The 19,296-nt window shown below is 50.9% G+C and overlaps 7 protein-coding genes across 7 annotated transcripts; 2 read left to right on the top strand and 5 right to left on the bottom strand.

Moving 5' to 3' along the window:
• Window positions 1-435: 435 nt before the first annotated feature.
• Pmar_PMAR000817 (hypothetical protein) lies at window positions 436-2,184 on the bottom strand (the record flags this gene model as incomplete). Its single annotated transcript, XM_002778932.1, has 1 exon — window positions 436-2,184. One exon carries the CDS (start codon window positions 2,182-2,184, stop codon window positions 436-438), a length of 1,749 nt encoding a protein of 582 aa, XP_002778978.1.
• A 295-nt stretch (window positions 2,185-2,479) lies between these two features.
• Pmar_PMAR000816 (Retrotransposable element Tf2 155 kDa protein type, putative) lies at window positions 2,480-6,382 on the bottom strand (the record flags this gene model as incomplete). The annotated part of the gene is made up of 1 exon (XM_002778931.1): window positions 2,480-6,382. The coding sequence occupies one exon, from the start codon at window positions 6,380-6,382 to the stop codon at window positions 2,480-2,482; it is 3,903 nt and encodes a 1,300-aa protein (XP_002778977.1).
• A 503-nt stretch (window positions 6,383-6,885) lies between these two features.
• Window positions 6,886-7,971, bottom strand: Pmar_PMAR000815 (hypothetical protein; the record flags this gene model as incomplete). The annotated part of the gene is made up of 1 exon (XM_002778930.1): window positions 6,886-7,971. One exon carries the CDS (start codon window positions 7,969-7,971, stop codon window positions 6,886-6,888), a length of 1,086 nt encoding a protein of 361 aa, XP_002778976.1.
• A 531-nt stretch (window positions 7,972-8,502) lies between these two features.
• Window positions 8,503-9,777, top strand: Pmar_PMAR000814 (protein TIS11, putative; the record flags this gene model as incomplete). Its single annotated transcript, XM_002778929.1, has 1 exon — window positions 8,503-9,777. One exon carries the CDS (start codon window positions 8,503-8,505, stop codon window positions 9,775-9,777), a length of 1,275 nt encoding a protein of 424 aa, XP_002778975.1.
• Window positions 9,778-11,747: 1,970 nt separating this feature from the next.
• On the bottom strand, window positions 11,748-13,110 carry Pmar_PMAR000813 (60S ribosomal protein L7-B, putative). The gene is made up of 7 exons (XM_002778928.1): window positions 12,974-13,110; window positions 12,673-12,789; window positions 12,505-12,624; window positions 12,314-12,459; window positions 12,157-12,268; window positions 12,026-12,110; window positions 11,748-11,972 (listed from the first exon to the last, which is right to left on the bottom strand). Exons 1-7 carry the CDS (start codon window positions 13,070-13,072, stop codon window positions 11,821-11,823), a joined length of 831 nt encoding a protein of 276 aa, XP_002778974.1. The 5' UTR covers window positions 13,073-13,110; the 3' UTR covers window positions 11,748-11,820.
• A 347-nt stretch (window positions 13,111-13,457) lies between these two features.
• Window positions 13,458-14,617, top strand: Pmar_PMAR000812 (46 kDa FK506-binding nuclear protein, putative; the record flags this gene model as incomplete). The annotated part of the gene is made up of 5 exons (XM_002778927.1): window positions 13,458-13,613; window positions 13,659-13,801; window positions 13,850-14,258; window positions 14,379-14,439; window positions 14,493-14,617. The coding sequence occupies 5 exons, from the start codon at window positions 13,458-13,460 to the stop codon at window positions 14,615-14,617; spliced, it is 894 nt and encodes a 297-aa protein (XP_002778973.1).
• A 617-nt stretch (window positions 14,618-15,234) lies between these two features.
• Pmar_PMAR000811 (aspartyl protease, putative) lies at window positions 15,235-17,494 on the bottom strand (the record flags this gene model as incomplete). Its single annotated transcript, XM_002778926.1, has 14 exons — window positions 15,235-15,409; window positions 15,454-15,536; window positions 15,583-15,694; window positions 15,736-15,840; window positions 15,891-15,975; window positions 16,027-16,106; window positions 16,149-16,278; window positions 16,411-16,516; window positions 16,559-16,643; window positions 16,690-16,795; window positions 16,842-16,955; window positions 17,001-17,144; window positions 17,195-17,378; window positions 17,426-17,494. 14 exons carry the CDS (start codon window positions 17,492-17,494, stop codon window positions 15,235-15,237), a joined length of 1,578 nt encoding a protein of 525 aa, XP_002778972.1.
• Window positions 17,495-19,296: the final 1,802 nt, after the last annotated feature.

The raw sequence follows: 19,296 nt of genomic DNA, 5'->3' as shown, positions 1-19,296 counted from the left end.
CTGTGTAGGTCTACGCGTTGCAGAGCTACAAGTGACCAAGATCGTTGCTGATACTTCGGCGAACTTCAAGAACACAAGGCTTGTTTTCAGTCAAAGGTCGACTAGAACAGCCAAGGATCAAGCCAGAGTGAATCCAGATCGGACTAAGTCGTAACGACACGTTAGCGACTCGTTAGCGAGTTCCAAGGTCGTGACACGCAGAAGGTGACGTGACACCTGGATCGATTATCCAATCGACACGGCTATAGGCGAGCCAACCAAGGCCTAGTTTAAGGAATGTCAAGCGACCAAGAAAGCAAGTGTTCCAAAGGTCTACACAACCTAAGGTCTACATACCTCCCCCCTTAGCTTGACGTCATTCCGAAAACTAAGGTCGAACCAATGAAAAAAATGAAATAAGATAAATATCAAAAAAACTCAATAATGCACTAAGTATCACAGAGAACGTCTTCTCTCGGCAAAGGTCCTTTCCAAAGCACCAACAGTGATACTGTAGTCTCGAACCATACCAAGAACTGCACTAAGAGCGTCATCCGTGACTTCACCTAGGTCAGCAAATCGAGAAGCCAAGGTCTTAGTGGAAGGGCACTCCCTAGCAGCGTCAATTTGCTCCAAGGTTGTAGTAATCCACTCGTTATCGTAAACCTTGAAAGTGCTTAACGGAATACCAGACCGAAGGTTCATTAGGCGAGTATGAGCCAAGAGAAAACATAGTCGTCCTTCCTCAATGGTCAAACCACTAAAACCACCGTGCTCATCTCTAAAAGGACTGACAAAGGCCTTCTCGCTTCGGGCGAAGAACAGATAGCCTGAAGGTCTAAAGCCGAAGGTAAAGCCAGCTCTTAAGAGACGTTGTAGCGCGTCCTCACAATGGCGACGACAACAAAAGAACAAATTACAACTATTCATAGTACTTCCCGAAGGTCGGCCGTGTCTGGTGTGGTAGGTCACCAAGTGCGGATAGGCACCACACTCGTAGCAATACCTCAATAGAGCGGAAGCCGAAGGTAACCAAAGGCCATCATCTCCACCGCAGGAGTTGAGGATGCCATGACACAGTAACACATTGCCAACCAAAGGTCGGTGGATGAAGTCGTCGTGGACCAGTCCAGCCATCACAGCATGGTCAATAATCCAAGGTCCGTTAAGGGCCTCGAAACATGTTTCACCTAAGGTCTGACGCTGAGCAGCCAAGTAACGGCGCCACTCGCGACCAGGACCATAAGATTCGCTTCGACAATAGTCCCAGACCCAAGCATAGCGATCATGATGAGTCCTTCTCTCAACATACTTAGGCACCAAGTGAGCGTAATCGTAGTCATTACGAACAGAAAAGGTCACCTGTAAGTTGTTAACAGAAGTAGAGGATGTCGAAGGTCTTGAAGTAGGCGTCGATGTAGACCAAACTGTACCAGGTCTCGGAGGCATCATACGGGACGAAGAGGAACCCAAAGGTCCAAGCGAAGCCTTAGGGAAACTCCTTGAAGCAGAACGCCAATCCAAAGGTGCCGGAGTAGAGGACGGCGGCCAACCTGGGGTCACCGGAGGAGTACGAAGGCCTCCCGGTGTAGACATACCAGCACGGGCATTACGGGGACGAAGGTTAACACGAGACGGCGTAGCAGACCTAGACCAATCCCAAGGGCCATACCTATGAGTAATCCCAGCAGCCACACTACCTCCACGACCATTAGTAGCGGTAGTAGGCGGGGCCTTAGCAGTAGCCGTAGCCGTAGCTGACAAAGGTCTAACGGGAAGGGGCTGCGGTGAGACGGGCTCTTCGGGGAGGTCGTCAGAGTCACTCTCGGGAATCTCGTGTAGACTGCTCATAACCGAAACAGCGTCGATGGCAGAGTCAGCGTCTTCCGACATGTCGTTAGGGGGCTCGACGATACGGCGAAGGTTTTGTAGAAACGAAGGGCAGGCCACGCCCTCATCTCTAGCGAACTCTTCTAGCCTGCGACCAAGTTCCTTGTGCTCAGCTCTAGCGTCGGGTAAGGTCGAGTCCACAAGGGCCTTACGGACTTCATCGAGATAATAATCAGCACGATGAGGTTCCTTCAGGCGGAGCCTAGAAACAAAGGTCGCACCCCTCGGGGACAAGGTCGAGACAAAGTCGCTGACGGCGGCGTCATCAAGCTCGGCTTCGAGAACATACCAAGGGCGAGTTAGTTTAGCTCCCATGTCAACGGAGATACCAAGGTAGCGGTTCAAAACGTGTCAGCAAGGAGACGTTCATCGCACACGTACTCCAGGCGGCTAAATCGATCAAAAATACGGGCGCTCTTTACACGGCGCATGAAGCTTCAGCAATAATCAAAAGAACAGTAACAATAATATTAGTTTATCTCAGGATATCTCAGGATATCCAAGCAGGTCAGCGTATAGCAGCAATAAGAACGGGACCAGGCCGAGGTGGATAGCAATCCAGAGGCGCGCATAGAGAATAGTATCAACCAAGGTAGGTCTTCTTACATAGCTACTGGGGCCTCCGAGAACTCTCTTTCAGACCACCAGGGCCAAGAAAGCTCGGGTCGAATCGTACAACCGGATGCGGCTGTCGTCGTGGACGATCTCTGGTGAGAGTCCACTCTTGCGGAATCTCATAAGACGGAGCATCATCAGGATCCTCATTCGCCGACTCGAACTCTGGTGCTTCATCGTTAGAATTCTCGTTCTCAGGAGCAACAGAGAGTGGCGACACGGGAGCCTCGGACGGAAGGTCGTCTTGTGGAAGAGCATCTACTACTTTGGCAGGTTCGGGTTCATGTTGGGAGTGTCGTTCAGAACCGTTTCTGGGGGCAGGTGTTGAGTTCTCAGTAGGCGGGACGGATACATCCGAAACCTCCTGGTCTTCAACTTCCTCTTCCTCCTCCCCCCTTAAGAGAGAAGGGTGCGGTGAGAGAGGTGGCATAGAAAGGTCGGACTCGGAGTCACTATCGGCAGCCGGAGTAGTACCAGGGCCGGGTGGGGTCGGGGGAACCGCAGCACATTCTGACCGGAACGTTGGCGGAACCGAAGGACTAGTAGGAACCTGGGGGTCTACAGGACCTACACCCACATCTCGCGATACGAAATTAACTTCGACCGGACAGTCAGGTGACGTCGGCGGGAATACCGGGACATCGTCGAAGGTAGGGTCGACGTCAGGAATGATAGCTTCTCCGAGTATAGCACCTTCTTCACCGTAGACCATAGTAGCCACATCTTCGGGTAGATGATCGGGTTGAATTGGGTCCAGAAGTAGATGATCCACAGTAATAATCTTCCGTCGGCGTGTAGCCGGATGAACAATTTCTAAGGTCTTGTTGTTAAGGCCAGGCAGAGCGTTAGAGACAAACCAGTTTCCTTCCCATCGGGGATCCAGTTTATTAGACCGGGCAGGACCTAAGGTCTCTAAGCGAACTCGTAGTCCAGGGCGAAACAACCTAAGCTTAGCCTTAGAGTCGAACGTTGCCTTGTACACAGTGGCAGCATGTGTAACACACTGGTCAACGTTATCAAGAATTCTAGCTCTAGTAGAACTCAAGAAGTTGGCATAGGTCTCGGGGTCGAAGAAGCGGGTCTCGACACTATCCAAATCCGGGAACCAAAGGTCAGGCGGGTTCCTACCGTACATCAAGTAGAAAGGAGACGCCTTAGTCGCCGAATGGATACTAGTATTATAGTACCAGACCATAGAGCCTAAGTGACGTTGCCAGTCATACACCGAGTCCACATGAGTCCTAACCATCTTGAGAAAGGTCTGGTTGAACCTCTCAACGAGGCCATTCCCAGCCGGATGATAGACGGAACTCTTGGACTTGCGGACACCGAGCAATCCCAACGTCATCTTGAACAACCAAGATTCGAACGGAGGGCCTTGATCCGAATGTAGTCGTCGTGGAGGACCAAATAGCAGGAACAGTTGAAACAAGGGTCGAGCAACATCCAGCCAGGTATGTTGTCGCAGGGGTACCACATGAGCCCATTTCGTAAAGTAGTCTTGCATAACCAGTAGTGTAGAGATACCGTCCGGATTCGTAGGAACCGAGAGTAGGTCCACAGCTATGGTTTCCCAAGGTCTGCCTATCGGAACCGGCATCAGCGGCGCCGGAGCCGGTGAAGGTCTTTTAGCATCCAGACATCGCTGGCACTGAGCCAAGGCATGCTCAATGTCGCTAGCCATGCTGGGCCAATAACCATATAGTTCCACCTTAGGCAGTACTTTGTCGACGTTGAAGTGACCAATCTCTTCGTGGAAGTGTTCGATGAACGTTGGTCGTAGAGAGGCTGGTATAACAGGAACCCAGCGCCGTCCAGTGTAGGAGGTGGGAGCACGTTCTCGAACAACCAATCCATCGGCAATACCAAGAGTCCTCCAGACCCGTCTATAAGGTCGAAGGTCACGTTCAGTTAGCTCGTTACGTCGTAGGGGCTCGGAACTTAGTAACCGTTGATACAACCGTCGAAGTACAGGACAATTCTTCTGCGATTGAAGAATATCCTCCTTCGAGTAAGCGTCCTCCAAGGTCACCACACCAACGGGCAGGGCAGGCGGCGCGTCGATCGAATCCGTCGGAACAGGACGAACCCGTGACAGAGCGTCGGCACGAAGATTCTTCTTACCCGGTACATAAACCACGTCAAACTGATACTGTTGCAAAGCTAGCAACCACCGTTGCAACTTTGACGAAGTCGCAGTCTTCAGCCATTGCAAAGGTCTATGATCGGAGAATATCTTTACCCGGAGCTGGTAACCAAGATGCAGATGTCGAAATCGTTCAAGACACTTGAGAACGGCGTAGGCTTCCTTCTCGTAAACCGGCCAGTTCAACTGAGAACCAGTCAGAGTCTGGCTATAGAATGCCAAAGGTCGGCCGTCTTGTTCCAAGACGCCACCGATAGCATAATTAGAGGCGTCGCAAGCCATCTCAAAAGGCCTTGAAAAATCAGGGTACTCCAAGTACGGAAGGTCGGTCAACGCTTTCTTGAGGTCTTGAAAGGCGATCAGATGCTTCTCATCCCAAAGCTCAGCCACCCGGTCTTCCTCCCTCGCAGCCGTAGTGAGCAGTTTCTGTAACGCCTTAGAACGGTCAGCGAAGTGGGGAATGAAATGGCGGTAGTATCCAACCAACCCGAGGAAACTCCTAAGGTCTGTTGCCGTACGAGGGGTAGGCCATGCCGAAATAACCTTGACCTTGGTCAGGTCTGGAGACATACCATCCGCGGAGTAGCGGTGCCCAAGGTAGACAACCGAGTCCATACCAATCGAGCATTTGTCTCCAGCCAAGGTCAGACCAGCTTCCCGAAAAGCCTCGAAGATCAACCTCAGGTGACGGAGGTGTTCCTCAAGGGAACTCGAGAAGACAAGAACGTCGTCCAAGTAAACGCGGACGAAGTCAAACTTCCCAAGGACCAAGTCCATCAACCTTTGGAAGCTGGCAGGCGCATTGCACAGTCCGAAGGGCATCCGGGTCCATTCGAAGAGAGGGAACCCTGGGCCCGGACAGAAAGCAGTCCGTCGCCGATCCGAAGGTCGAACCTTCATTTGCCAGTACCCGCTACGAAGGTCAATAGTAGAAAATACCTTCGCACCGACTAGGTGTTCTTGAACATCGTCAGGCCGGGGTAGCGGATACGAGTCGACCCTAGTGACCTTGTTGAGCGACCGGTAGTCGACACACATTCTAACCTTCCCATTTTTCTTAGGGACGAAGACACAGGGGAACTTATAAGGAGAGGTGGATCGGACGATCAAGCCGTCGTTCTCCAGCTCCTCAAGCTGCGCTGTAATCTCCGCTCGCCATTTATGGGGCAAAGGTCGAGTGCGCTCGGCGATAGGATTGTCATCGGTCACTATAATAGCGTGGTCCACAAGGTCGCAATGACCGGGCTTGTTCACAAAAAGGTCACCAAACTCCTCGCATAGGGAGCGGTAGCGTGATACACCAGGTCTCGACTCCTCGAAAGTCGGGTAGGACTTATCCTCGTCGTGAAAGTCGGGGACAGCATAGTCCGAGGAAATAGCAAGGTCATCGTCTAATAGCACATCCGGGGAGATTCCCGGCGTCGGCCAAGCCTCCGTGTCCTCAGTACCAGTCGTAGTGAAGGCTCTGAACTTGGGGTACTTCACGGAGTCGCCCGAAGGTCGGACGGCGGCAATAACCGATTTGCCTAGAACCACGTCCACACCTTTGATCTTGAAGTCTACCAGGTTAGCATGGGTAGAAACAGGCTGGAAAGCCTTAGTTAGGGCGACATCGGACTCGTCGGATGTCCGTACCGGATCTCCGTCACCGCCCCACGAACTAGGGCCATCCCGTACCGTTCGTCCGACAGATCGTCCTCGAGTAGGGCTTGTCGCCAACATAGTCTGTGTAGACGGGCTAGCACCACCCATTGTACCTTCCATCGTAGGGTGCAATAGAGGTGCAGTGCGTGTAGCGGGACTTCCCACTACAGGATAAGGTCTTCCCCTACCATAGGATGGGTTGACGGAAAAATGTGCCATAAAATCATGGCCGATAACCATGTCGTAGGCCAAGGTGTCGACCACAAGAAACACCATTTCGAAGGTCTCGTGAGGCTTACTAGCGTCAAAAACAGGGTTCGGGGAATCGTACAGACGCAAGCTCAGTCGACAGGCTCCGAGTATACCGAATGGCTTCTGGTCGATGGTCACCAAATCTATATTATTACAGGGAAGTATAACAGCACCACTAGGTAGGAACCGGCGGTGTACCAAAGAAAAACAGCTACCCGTATCAATACAGGCCTTCAGCGGCTGGGTAACTTGGACATTGGTCAACAGTTCGGCATGTAAAAATAGACCAACCTCTGCGCCGAACGTACAGAGGTATATCGTCGGGTCCGGCGGTTGAGGACCCCTCGTCAACCGCCGTCTTAGTTTCCCGACGACGAAGGTCCGGCCTTAGAGCCGTCACCTCGTCTAGTGGGGCAGCTACGGGCTAAATGTCCGTCGCCTCCGCACAGATAACAACCGGTAGAGAACTTCTTCTGGGCACAGTCCTTCGTGGCATGGGGACCACGGCAGATACCACAGACACCAGGACGACGGAACGAAGGTCGTTGTTGTCCAGCAAGTCGTTTCTCTAAATCTTGGATCTTCTCGACCATCTGTTGGATGGTGGCATTAGTATTGGGGGTCTGTGTAGTCACCGCTGCCAAGACCTTCTGGAGCTTGGCTTCCACCTGTTGCAGAGCGGGGCTGGAAGCCGAAGTCATCTCCATGGCAGGTGTATAGTCACTGATAATGTCGACCATCTCTTCGATTTTCGAAGGCTGGCGTCTTCTCAGCTCCGCTTTAGCCGCGGCTGGGGCGAGCGCGATGAGCTTGTTGAGAATCATCTGGTCTAGAGAACCATCGGATAGCTTCTTCTCATCAGTAAGCTTCTTATTGTACTCAGTGAGCATGCGCCTCGCCTTCGCCAAGAAGGTGCCGACATTAGTACCAGGTGCCCAACGAAGATCGTGGAAGTTGTCCAGGAGAGCGTCTGCAGGACGTCGAGCCAGCATCTGGGACATGATGCGGCTGTCCTCCTCGAAGGTCACCTTGGGAGCGTACTGATCCCACATCTCGTAGTACTCGTCAGTGAGGTACATACCAAGGCGGGCCGCCTTAGTACCAGAGCTCCAACCGGCGGCGTTGGCAGTGTTCTCGTACCGACGTAACCAAGCACTAAAGTCAGTCGTACCGTTATACCGTTCGGGCATCTGCAAGCTGATGCGAACCTCCTCCTTACGACTACCGTTGCCGATAGCCGTAGTGGCGGCCGCAGAGCCAGCTTCAGCCCTCACAGACAGAAGGTCACAGAGATCGTTGTAGTCTTTGGCGTGCTCCAGGGCCAGTCGAGTATGGAGGGCTGCTGCCTCGGCGCCCATTTGGGCCTCCTCAGCGTCAGCCTTCGCCGTTTCCTCGACTATGGCCAGATCCTTCTTGTGGAAGTTACCAGTGCTAGAAGCAGACATAGAGAACAGAGTACCAAGGCAGGAAGAGGTCGGTCTTGACAACAGAACCAGATAACCAGGCTTGGGAAAGAGGTCGTCGAAGTGATAGCAAACAAGGAGCTGCTACCAGAAATGTAGGTCTACGCGTTGCAGAGCTACAAGTGACCAAGATCGTTGCTGATACTTCGGCGAACTTCAAGAACACAAGGCTTGTTTTCAGTCAAAGGTCGACTAGAACAGCCAAGGATCAAGCCAGAGTGAATCCAGATCGGACTAAGTCGTAACGACACGTTAGCGACTCGTTAGCGAGTTCCAAGGTCGTGACACGCAGAAGGTGACGTGACACCTGGATCGATTATCCAATCGACACGGCTATAGGCGAGCCAACCAAGGCCTAGTTTAAGGAATGTCAAGCGACCAAGAAAGCAAGTGTTCCAAAGGTCTACACAACCTAAGGTCTACATTCTGCAGGCGTGTTTAGAATGTGCGTGCTGGGGTACCGGTACGTCGAACATTGCTCTGCCTTGCAGATTAACTCGTCATCTCGTTCGTATGACAGTACAGCACTCTAGAGGGCAGACTAAGCTACCAGGAGTTGGTGGCTTCACCACGACGAGGACGACCAGCAGTGAATACGCTCGCCCAGTCGTCGATGGTGATGCTTTCGAGGTCAACCCAAGTAACATGCCAACTCCTCCGAGCTCTCCTGAATCAAGATCCTCCCAAGATGAAGGGAAACTGGGAGGTCGCAACCGCGAGGTCTTCAGCAAAACGCGAATGTGTAAATTTTTCTTGCGAGGCCAATGCAAGCACGGCTCGGACTGCGGGTATGCGCACGACTGGAGCGAGCTAAGGCAGGCCCCTGATCTCCGAAAGACTAAAATGTGTCAACTGTACCGCAAAGGGCAGTGCCCTAACGGTGCTGATTGCGCCTATGCACATAGTCGTGACGAGCTCAGGGCCACTGCTGATGTTTATAAGACTTCCCTTTGCCGTTTTTGGATGAACGGTTCGTGCAATGCTGGTTCGAAGTGCCGACATGCACATGGTGCTCATGAGCTCCGTACTAGAGTCCCCACTGCGGCTGGTACGGATGCTGTCTTGACCGCTTCCACTACTAACCGTCTGGCCGAGGTTGCCGCCGCTAACGAGGATCCCGACTTGATGGCTACTGCCGCTTCTTTGGCTGCTTCTCAGAAGGCTGCTCTGGGGAGCACTATGGCCATGAATGACTACTTGGAGCAAGCTAATTTGTTAGAGCAGATAGCGAAGACTCTCGAGCAGCTCAATGAGACTACTGGCAGTAGCGGCTTCACTGCTGGTGATGAGGTCACTCTCAGGCTACGTTCATACACTGGCGGCAGAGATATGGTTGCCGCTTTATTAGATGACCCGCCGGTGGAGGCTCCTAGTGTTACCAACACTCTCCCCACTGTACCGATGCCTGGCTTGGATGTTGCTGCACCGGTGTTCGTCCCTCGTAAATCTATTAGTTCAATAAGCAACGAGCAGCTGCAGCAGCTTCAGTCGATTATCGAGGAGGCTGGTTATAACCTACCGAGTGCCGCCGCGACAACTCCTTTGAAGGGCCCGGCCGCCTCTCCAGAATCCGCGTTCGCTCCTGCTGTTGCTGATAGTCGTCCACGTGGTTTCAGTGGTTGGAAACCTTATGAACCTTCTAATGTGAATTCTCGAAGACTAAGTCAAATAGCTACGATCCTTGAAGCTAAGAGGAGACTCTCTAGCTTTAGCTTGGCCCCACCTGGTGTCATGCCTGGTCAGAATCTCCCTCCTATGCCAAGTCCCAATAGGGGACCACTGGCGTAAAGTATCTCCATCGCATGTATAAGCTTAGTACAAACGTTCGACATACCCGGAAGCCTGCTTCTAGCAGTGTTAATGATCACTAGCAACTACTCTGTGAACAGCTAGTGTCAGTTTCCGTGTTATTCCACCAGGTATCTGAGCTATATGTGGTAAAGTCTTTCCTCCCCTGTGTATGTTATCAACCCGACACCGAGGTATTAGACCATTAAAGTTGTTATGCGGTTCAGATTTTCTAATGCTGCGATAGTCGTTGTTGCCATTATTATTGCTGTTGTTATACTGGGGATTCATATTGATTTCTAGACTCGACAGTAATGTTGATTACGTACCAGTTATATTATATAACACCTATTCGTTCAAGGTGAATGTGCTTTGTGTTAGATAGAGAGTAATCGCTATAAGGCAGAGGCCCGTCAGCAGCGACATATAAGAGGGGAAAGAACGGGTCTCGCAAGGATGGGCCAGCGAAGTGTTAGTGAAACTTCTCTTATTTTCTCCTCGGTGTATCGATTGATAAGATAACCACGACTTTCCCTATAAAGTTGGTAGCAGAGGTTGGGGTGCATGGATATGAATCAACGTGGAAAAGCCTCGAAGATGATGGAAGCTGCTGTATTCATGTGCCTGTTGAGGGGTCCAAACAGGGGGAGCATCCTGGGCACCGGAGTACCACCATCCAAGGCAAACATAAGGGATTGAGTTGATCCAAGACAAATTGAACCAATCAATTACAATGTCTGTTGGGCCCAATATCGTCGGTTGACCCTAGAAGGTATTCATGTTCTACTCTATTCCAAGACGTGAGTGATAATGTCCAGAGCAAACGGCGAAGCGCATGTTACAGTGTACTCCTTGGAGAAGGAGACCTGAGCTGAGGTACAGCGCAACACCAACAAGTAAGCTGAGATAAGGCGAACAATACTCATGCGAGCGGTCCCTTCGTGAACTGCTGCCAGCAGTCTGCTGGTCATACACTTCATTATGTTGTGAGCATCGCTCTATCAGCAGCAGAACAGTCGTAGGACAGCTATAATGGTGGCACTGAGTGCCGGGCACTTTGACCGTAATCTCACACACAGGGTTCCCATAACAGAGTAATTCGACAGATCCCACGTCGAATCAGTAAGCCTGAGTCGCCACTGCAGCAGATATCTCCTCGACTCCCCAACCCATCCCCGGTAGCCGCTATCGTCGGTAATTTATCCTCCATCTCCCTGTGCAGTCCATCCTGCTCTGGACTGCCTGGTCGTGTACTCTTCAGGAGGATATGCTACTGAGCAACTATCTGACGAAGAACATGGTCTTCAGGGAAGCCTTTGATGATCTGTGATGCGGCTACGGGCTTCAAATCTCTTCGGAACTGAGCACGACAAACTCCGAATCACGCCAAGCCGTGTATAATCGTCTCGAAGGATTGATTTTAGGTAACTTAGAGATTGAGAGGGCCGACTGAGCAGCAAGTTGTGCCTACAACTAGGGGATGGGAGAAGGTGTACGGCGATGGTGGTTGCCTACAAGAACTGACCAGGAACTTGCACAACTGCGGGTTCAGCGGAGGCTCTAGGCAGTCTTCTACTAACCATTCAGCAGAGAGAAGGAGTTTCTCAAGTTCATAAAATGTCCATCGTTGAAGACCGAGTATCAGAACCTCTAGCACACTAGGAAGACCCTCAGGCAAAAGCGATTGGATAGTGTTCAGATTGAGATCGTATATGCGCAATGCAGGGAGGCGTGACGTTAAGCATGTGGTAGAGGACGACGCTCTTTTTATGACCCCTCCTGAATCGGGTGGAAGGGCAAAAAGGATCATAGTCTACGACATTATTACAACAGACTCTCGTATGAGCGGTGGTAAAATCGTATAAGAAGAACCTCGAACCTGCACATGATGCGTTAATCATTCATGAGCCTTCCAATTGCATAGAAGGCGAAGTGCTCCCACAACTAGTGAAACTCAACATCTCAAAAGCGAAGGAGAGAAACGTTACTACGTCGGCGATTGTTGTCGTTGTTACGGTAAACGAGAGTGGCGTAGGAATAAATTTACAATGTCTTGTAGAGCATGTTGTCCATTCTCTTGACATAACCCCATACTATCTTAGAGGTCGGCACGTTAACATCCGCCTTACGAACATCACCCATGGTGAAGGATACCAACAGGGAGAGTACACGCCTCAACTTCTCGAGATTAGGACCTGACCAGATGCCCTGTGAAAAAAGCAAACACGCAAGCCGAGAGTGTTAGTACTCTCTCCAGCATTGCCAGCCTTCACAACGTCAACGATGTCCTCCACAGAAAGAATGTTAATGTCACCGAGAGCCTCCTCAATAACCTGTGGAGCACCGACTCCTACTTCACTAGGATCTTATTTTTCCCACCAAGTTGTTCGTGAGCAACTCGTAGCCCTCACCAGCCTTGGACTGGATGTAAGCCTTCTTATGAAGCAGATCAGATATCGCCTTGGGGGAAGGGACGCCGTAGTACACGAACCTAAACACATGTTGCACAGGGAGCAGCTGCCCGTGATAGAATTACGTTTCGCATATGCGTAGGAGTTCGCGGTTCTCGAGAGAGTCCTCGAGGAACATGGCGTGACCATACTTCCGTAGACCCATCTTGCGGAGGGCCTTGAGCACTGTGGCTGAAGGTGATCGACGATCGTTGCGGACAACAAGGAAGACCTAGAAGTGGCAGTACTGCAACAGCGTCGTATTGAATACCCGTACCCTGCCAGGGATGACGTCGCCCAAGACGGCCATACGTTTGTTCTTCTGTTTGGTCACCTTGGCCCTTCTACGGTCCATGAACCTCTCCCGAGCCTTCACGACCAAGGAGTTGGCCGAAATCTGACAGGCCACCGATGCTGCCCATGATGATGACCAGGACTATGCTACCATCTTAGCAGCTCTTCCTAGGCGCTTCTTCTCGAGCTTCTGCTCCTTCACACGGCGCTGTCGGGCAGCCAACGCCTTCAAATTCCGGTCCCTGCGTTTGATAACGGCCTCGGCAACCTGACCAAGGCAAAGTTTAGCATTCCCATCCCTCTTGAAGCGGCGAGAATAGTCCCAGCAGAACTTTCAGGTGGGCAGCAAAAGAGCCTCTGTGGAATCTTTGAAGTGACTCAGCTCAAGGCCAGAGCCCCTCGAGATGAATTTTTCGACTCTGGAAAAAAGCCCGAAATCACCAGTATATTACCTTGATACTCTCTCCCTCATTCTTGGGTCGCAACACTGGCTTATAGAGGTCGTTATCCGTCTTCTTGACGGCTACCTTGGGCTGCTTAGATTTACCCATACTTTCAGACGGCGCGACGAATCGATCAACAGGGCGCAGCACTCATTTTGTACGCGTGCACACTCGTGAGTCGTGACTCGGAGTCAATCGTATGCGTCTGACGCGTCGCCCCTTGCTCATCTTGCTCATTAACATGAGCTTACTGAGCTGTGTTGGTGAGCATGCTCCTAGACTAGCGTCGAATACGAGATCTTGAGGTTGCATAACGTACCAGTGCAATCGTATATTACGGTTGCATAGACCTGTTACGATAGATTATAGCTATATAGACCTGTTATGTACAGTACATTGTACCAAGGAGTACCGCAGTAATGGCCATCTCCATGACAGTTTTGCTATGCACCCTACCTCAGTTGATTGTTGTACGACCCTCTGTCTCTGAGAAATGACTAGTCCCAGTCCCCGCCTCTTGAAGATGTTCTTTGGCATAGCGCTGAAGGGTGGGGAGTCGCAGACCATGGACGAGGTCAACGCCGATATGGTCCATCTCACACAAGCGTGCTTGGTTGACCCCAAGACGGACTCCCGATGTGAGATACAGGTAGTTCTCTAAGGAAGACTGTATTAATGTCATCGTCGCTTTCAGGTGAAGGAGACTGAAGGCGAGTCCTTCACAATTGCAGTGCTGACCAAGGGCAGCTCGGATGCTTTGAGCCTCGACCTTACCTTCTCCCCGGCCGATCCACCGACCTTTGTCAATAAGGGCAAAGAGGAAGTTCATCTCACTGGGTAGGATGAGCCGGTTCCGCAATATCGCCTGTATGGTATGCATCGTAGATGCTATGAATTTTATGATGTCGAAGGTGAGGAGGACGAAGAGGAGGAAAGTGAGATCGACGAGGCTGGGATGAACGAGGCGCTCAATACTAAGCTCACTGAGATGATCAAGGAAAAGGCCAAGGAGCAGGGCATCGAGGTGAGAGTATTGGCCCAACACTCTCATCCAGGGTTATCGATAGCTCGTCAGGTCGAGGAGAGTGATGATGATGACGAAGAGGAGGGGGAGGAGGAGGAGGAGGAAGAAGACGTGGAGGTAGAGGAAGTTGAGTCCGAGGGCGAGGAGGAGCCAGCCGCCGCTGAGGAATCCTCTCCCAAGAAGGCCGAAACTCCTAAGAAGGCCGAATCTCCCAAGAAGGCCGAATCTCCCAAGAAGCCTTCTCCTAAGAAGACGGACGTCGCTAAGGAGGTAGTAAGGGTTGTCTGAATGTGAGGTTAATGATTTCATTGTGTGCAGGAGAAGAAGAGGAAGCTCTCCGTTGACGAGTCCTCCCCCAAGACGAGTAAGCCCGCCAAGGCGGCAAAGAAGGACGGCAATAAGGTGGAAGACGACTATGCCAAGAGTATAGTCGAGTTCCTCACCAAGAACGGTAAGCTTATCGCTCCGTCAAGCGCATGATCTCGGTACTGGTCACCACTTCAGGTCGCACCAATGTGGGGCAACTAGGGTCCAAGTGCCGTAAGCCTGCGTCGGTGAGCAAGCTTTCTACCTTCATCAAGAGTCGACATGAGTTCAAACTCTCAAATGGTTTCATCGAGCTTGCCTAATGATAGTGAGTAACGTATTTACCAGGGCGGAATCGGGTGAACAAGAATAACGAAAGTTTAAAACTGAAGATCCGGTGTTGTCTTTATAAGAAAGTGTCAATCCACACTAGGAGTGAGTCGTGTCCACTCATTTGAGAAATAGTCGGTAGCCTCAATAATTTTAACCATGAGATAAAGAAGTCTCACCCCTTTGAAAGAGACACACGGCAGATACGTTGGAAGCAGGATATTTGGCATTTATTACTCCACCACTTGACAGTTGGATTAAATTGGAAATTTTGTATATTTAGCAATCATCAGGAGTTTACATCATCCTGAAAGTTTTCTAATAATCTCAGTCGTTTTTCAGCTCAGCAATATGGTACTGCCTTTTTAGTTATTCTAATCCTATTGGGCTTTGCATAACCCCACATTTTGTTTGTATATGGAATTTATAAAACTCACTGTACGATACATTCTGATGCAATAACAGAAGTCTCACTCAACGGGTGAATGATCGTATAATCACTGGAAAACTCAATATCAGCGTGTTAAATCGAACACCGATTTGTAAGCATGTCTACTCATTCACAACGACTTTGATCCCATGCGGTATTCTTCCCCAAGTGAGAAAGGATCTAAGGTGTTCCATTGGAGGGCGGATGCCTAACGATACGTCGATCAACCTTACTGGCATCATGGCGCGCTTCTGCGAATCCGACAAATGCCGCGCCCGGACTCCCATCGCCGCGATCAAAAGTGGTGAACCAATGTCTCATAAAGACCTCACCAAATAGGAAAGCAGGACCGTACCTGAAACCGTAGCATTACAGTGGAGAGCAGTCAGTCCCCCTTACTCATCAGGCACTGGTATCGCCATGAAAGCCGGCTCACAGTATCCGTCTCCCGTGCCAACCATGTACACCGACGAGGGTATAGCCTACAGGAACAGGACATGGCCGACCGCATAGCTCAATCGTCTTCACCAAGTCGAACGGTTGACTGTTCTCATCCCGCAACATATAGTGTAGATCGGGATAGGCCTCCTTGTCGGCTGCAATCTGATTGCATGCTCCGCCCGGCAAGCGACGGAGGATTCTAAAACAACGACTTCAGCTCGCCGAGAGTGATGCCTTTACTTTTCAGCCAGGCCCGGAGGGGCCGTGAAGTACGTAGTCCCTGTATCAATAATCAACTTCCTAACCCTCTTCTCTTCATCAGACCCGTGCCTCTCCGTGCGAAAACTGAGCCAAGACATGTACTGTCCGAAACACCATTACTATCCAACTGTCACCTAGACGATCCATCATCAACTTCATTCATGAAGTCCTCGAAGAAGCTCTGCGTACCACTAGACAAGGCTGCGAACGACTTGTTGCCTAACCAAAGAGGATACGCAGTAGTCCACCACCACGGTCAGCCTCTCCCACCGATGAGGAAGTCATCCAAGTCGACCGACCAGTAGTGTTCCTGTGTAACTGGGAACATCTTGATGTCGTTCTTGTAGAACCTATATTAAAATGACGGTACTGAAGGACTACACTTTCAGTACCTCGAGTCGACTCCTCCAAAAAGAATCGCTGAACGCGTTGAAGGCATCGGCTCGAAGTAGAAGCTAAACTCGTTCTGGCCCCCCAGGACATTCTGCCGCATTACGTTATCGAAGAAAGGCACATGACCATCTGAACAGAACTCTGCATTCGAACGCCTTTGCAAAGTACTATTGCCCTCGACGATAGTCATACTTCATCAACACACCATGTAGTAGTCAATGCCCGAAATATCCTTCCGTGTGCGAGATCCTACATTACTACCTGCAGCCATTGACGGGAAGGCCAGTCCGAGTATACCCTCGAACGGTATCTCATAGAAGATCTTTCCCAGCTCTTCCTCAATCATAGCGAAGGTTTGGTCTTTCACCTGTCACCCCATCGCTGTCACCACAACTGTGTGATAGGCTACCTGATACGGCCCCACCGACAGAGTGTCGACCCCTTCCGGACCCCGGAGCTCTCCTGTGCCAAACTGGATATCCAGGTGGTTGGGCCTAAAGGAGGATCAATAGAACTGAGGAGCCCCACAGCTCTCCCTACACTGTAGTATTCTCAAATGAGCCACTCTCGAACATGTTGAACTTATGTCGATTCCGACAGGGCTCGCTGATGCACAACGCCGACTGCACCCAGAGATTGGTCGACCCTAAGGAAAGCCTATTACACAATCCACTGCAGGGGAATAGCTATACCAGTATCGAAAACCACGTTGACCATGGCCTGGGGCTTCGCTCCGTCGTCGACAGTTCCCACCCCTATCGGACCCACGTACTGGGAGTCTCGGAGGTTCGTCAGCGGTATGACACCTGTCTAGAATACTCCCTTTCTAACCCTTCCAATAGATGCCCTACCGTTCGCGCTGACCTGGTAGGCCCGACCATGTCTGTGCCTCTTCACTTTAGCACCCTCCAAGGTCATGCCCTCCTCGAGGTCCGATACCCCATCCGGATTGTAGTACTGCGCGAAGAGGTCACGATGGTGGTCCCGGAGACGTTCTGAAACAATCATAATAGCCCCTATACACGTAGTCCACTGTCACTAGTACCTATCTGATGCTTTGTGACGAGAGTGTGGTATTCGAAAAAGGAGCTGGCATGGTGTGGTTTGACGGCACCAACGCGACCACGCACATTCCTACTGGGCGTCTCGTCCACCGTAGTACCAACTGGTACCAGAGGTAGCACATGCATAGGACCATGACCAGCATGGACCCGCCCATCAGCTAGGACCTACAATGAGTGAGTACAGGGACAGGCTCCCTGCTACGACCTACTACCAAAAGGGTGACGAAGACTACGGCCCAGCGCATGTGCCGACTGAAGCCAGTGGTGCAGGAGTAGATCATAGGATGATCTCCACTATGTGGATCATGCCCACTTAAAGAAGGCTCAATGATGACGATAATAAGGGCTGAAACAAAAGGGCTCGGCGGTCGATCAGCACTGCTATCAGCACGGCAATCATGCGTTCTTGCAGTTTACATGCAGAATTCGAAAAAAGCGCGCGCCGGAAATAAGTACCCTAACTTGGACATCATCTTACGCACTTGAGCTTCCTCAGGGGAATTGCTGTCGCAGGACTTGCTTATCGGTGGCATGTCAAGCATCTGCACTCGCATGAGAAGCTCAGGTTTTGGGTTTCGTGCGAGTAAGGCCTTCGGATAACACCCAAATATTGTGATTTGGGAGTCCAAATCAGAAGATTCGGGTTCCAGGAACCAAATTTCTTCCCAGATTTTGACGCAGATACCTCAGAACGAAGACAAAGTGGGCCTTTCAGTCACAGTGACATAGGCATAGGGGTAGGCATAGGGGTTTTCAGATATCCCATGCCTTTCGTGTATAAGCAGCGAACGCATTCGGCCAATGGGATAGAAATTCGCAAACCTCGTCGTTTCAGAGACAGTTCCGACAGGTTGGGAGATTTGACATCAAGCAAACAACCCAGACGTCTGGAGCCGGACCAAGAATCCTTCGAGTCGGAGCGACCTGATGAAGTAGCAGCGGAGAAAGGCCTTGAGCCTAAGCTAGACGATGAAGCAAGGGTAGGGAGAAAGTAAGGCTGGTCACAAGGCTGCACTGGTCTGCAACCGCCGAAACCACTCTGTAGGGGGCAAATGGATTCCTGAGCGGCGCTTCATCCTGATACGGCGCCTTTCTCCTAGAGGTATCGATTCGATACTATCGAACTGTTTCGGAGGACTGGAGGATAACGCTGGGGGGAGGGGGGATAAGGGGAGGCTCTTACCCAAAACCCGAAGAACTCACAAGTGCGAACTCTTACCCAAGTGCAAATTCTTATACAAATTTTTTGGAAAAACATCTGTCATCACAGATAAACCCAAAACCCGAAGAACTCGTATACAAGTGCGAACTCTTACCCAAGTGTAAACTCTTATACAAATTCTTTGGGAAAATACCTGTCATCACGGGTGAACCCAAAACCCGTAGGTATTTTCCCGGCAAACCGAAACCCGAAGGTCTTATTCCCGGGAAACCCGAAACCGAAACCTTACAAACGAGTAGAGTTCAAGAATACAGCAGTGGAAAAAGCCGCAGTAGTGACGTAGTATGTTCCCCGCTAAGCCCAGAGTAGAGACCACGCATACCGGGGTCAACATCCATTCGAACTTGATCGTAGTTGAGGCTCTCAACTTGGCTCCTCCCATCCACCTCTCGGATAGTGGTCCCATCAGAGAAATCAACAGTACCAAGCCATATCTTGGCGTGGCATAGCTGCCCCATCCAAAACAAAAGTAATAGCGGTACTAAGCCATATCTTGGCGTGGCATAGCTGCCCCATCCGAGAAAAAAGTAATAGCGGTACTAAGCCATATCTTGGCGTGGCATAGCTGCCCCATCCGAGAAAAAAGTAATAGCGGTACTAAGCCATATCTTGGCGTGGCATAGCTGCCCCATCCGAGAAAAAAGTAATAGCAGTACTAGGCCATATCTTGGCGTGGCATAGCTGCCCCATCCGAGAAAAAAGTAATAGCGGTACTAAGCCATATCTTGGCGTGGCATAGCTGCCCAATCCGAGAAAAAAGTAATAGCAGTACTAGGCCATATCTTGGCGTGGCATAGCTGCCCCATCCGAGAAAAAAGTAATAGCGGTACTAAGCCATATCTTGGCGTGGCATAGCTGCCC

The sequence above is a fragment of the Perkinsus marinus genome (genome assembly GCF_000006405.1).
Source record: "Perkinsus marinus ATCC 50983 genomic scaffold scf_1104296948084, whole genome shotgun sequence".
NCBI lineage: Eukaryota > Perkinsozoa > Perkinsida > Perkinsidae > Perkinsus > Perkinsus marinus.
Note: the sequence above shows the minus strand (reverse complement) of the source record. Positions and strands in the feature narration are given on the sequence as shown.

What these genes read in the sequence shown, in the direction of transcription:
- Pmar_PMAR000813 (XM_002778928.1), bottom strand. Translation starts at nt 13,072, where the DNA reads ATGGGTAAATCTAAGCAGCCCAAGGTAGCCGTCAAGAAGACGGATAAC. An exon ending in GCGACGTCATCCCTGGCAGG is followed by an intron (nt 12,460 to 12,504) that starts GTACGGGTATTC and finishes TGCCACTTCTAG; the next exon opens with GTCTTCCTTGTTGTCCGCAA. An exon ending in CTCCTACGCATATGCGAAAC is followed by an intron (nt 12,269 to 12,313) that starts GTAATTCTATCA and finishes ACATGTGTTTAG; the next exon opens with GTTCGTGTACTACGGCGTCC.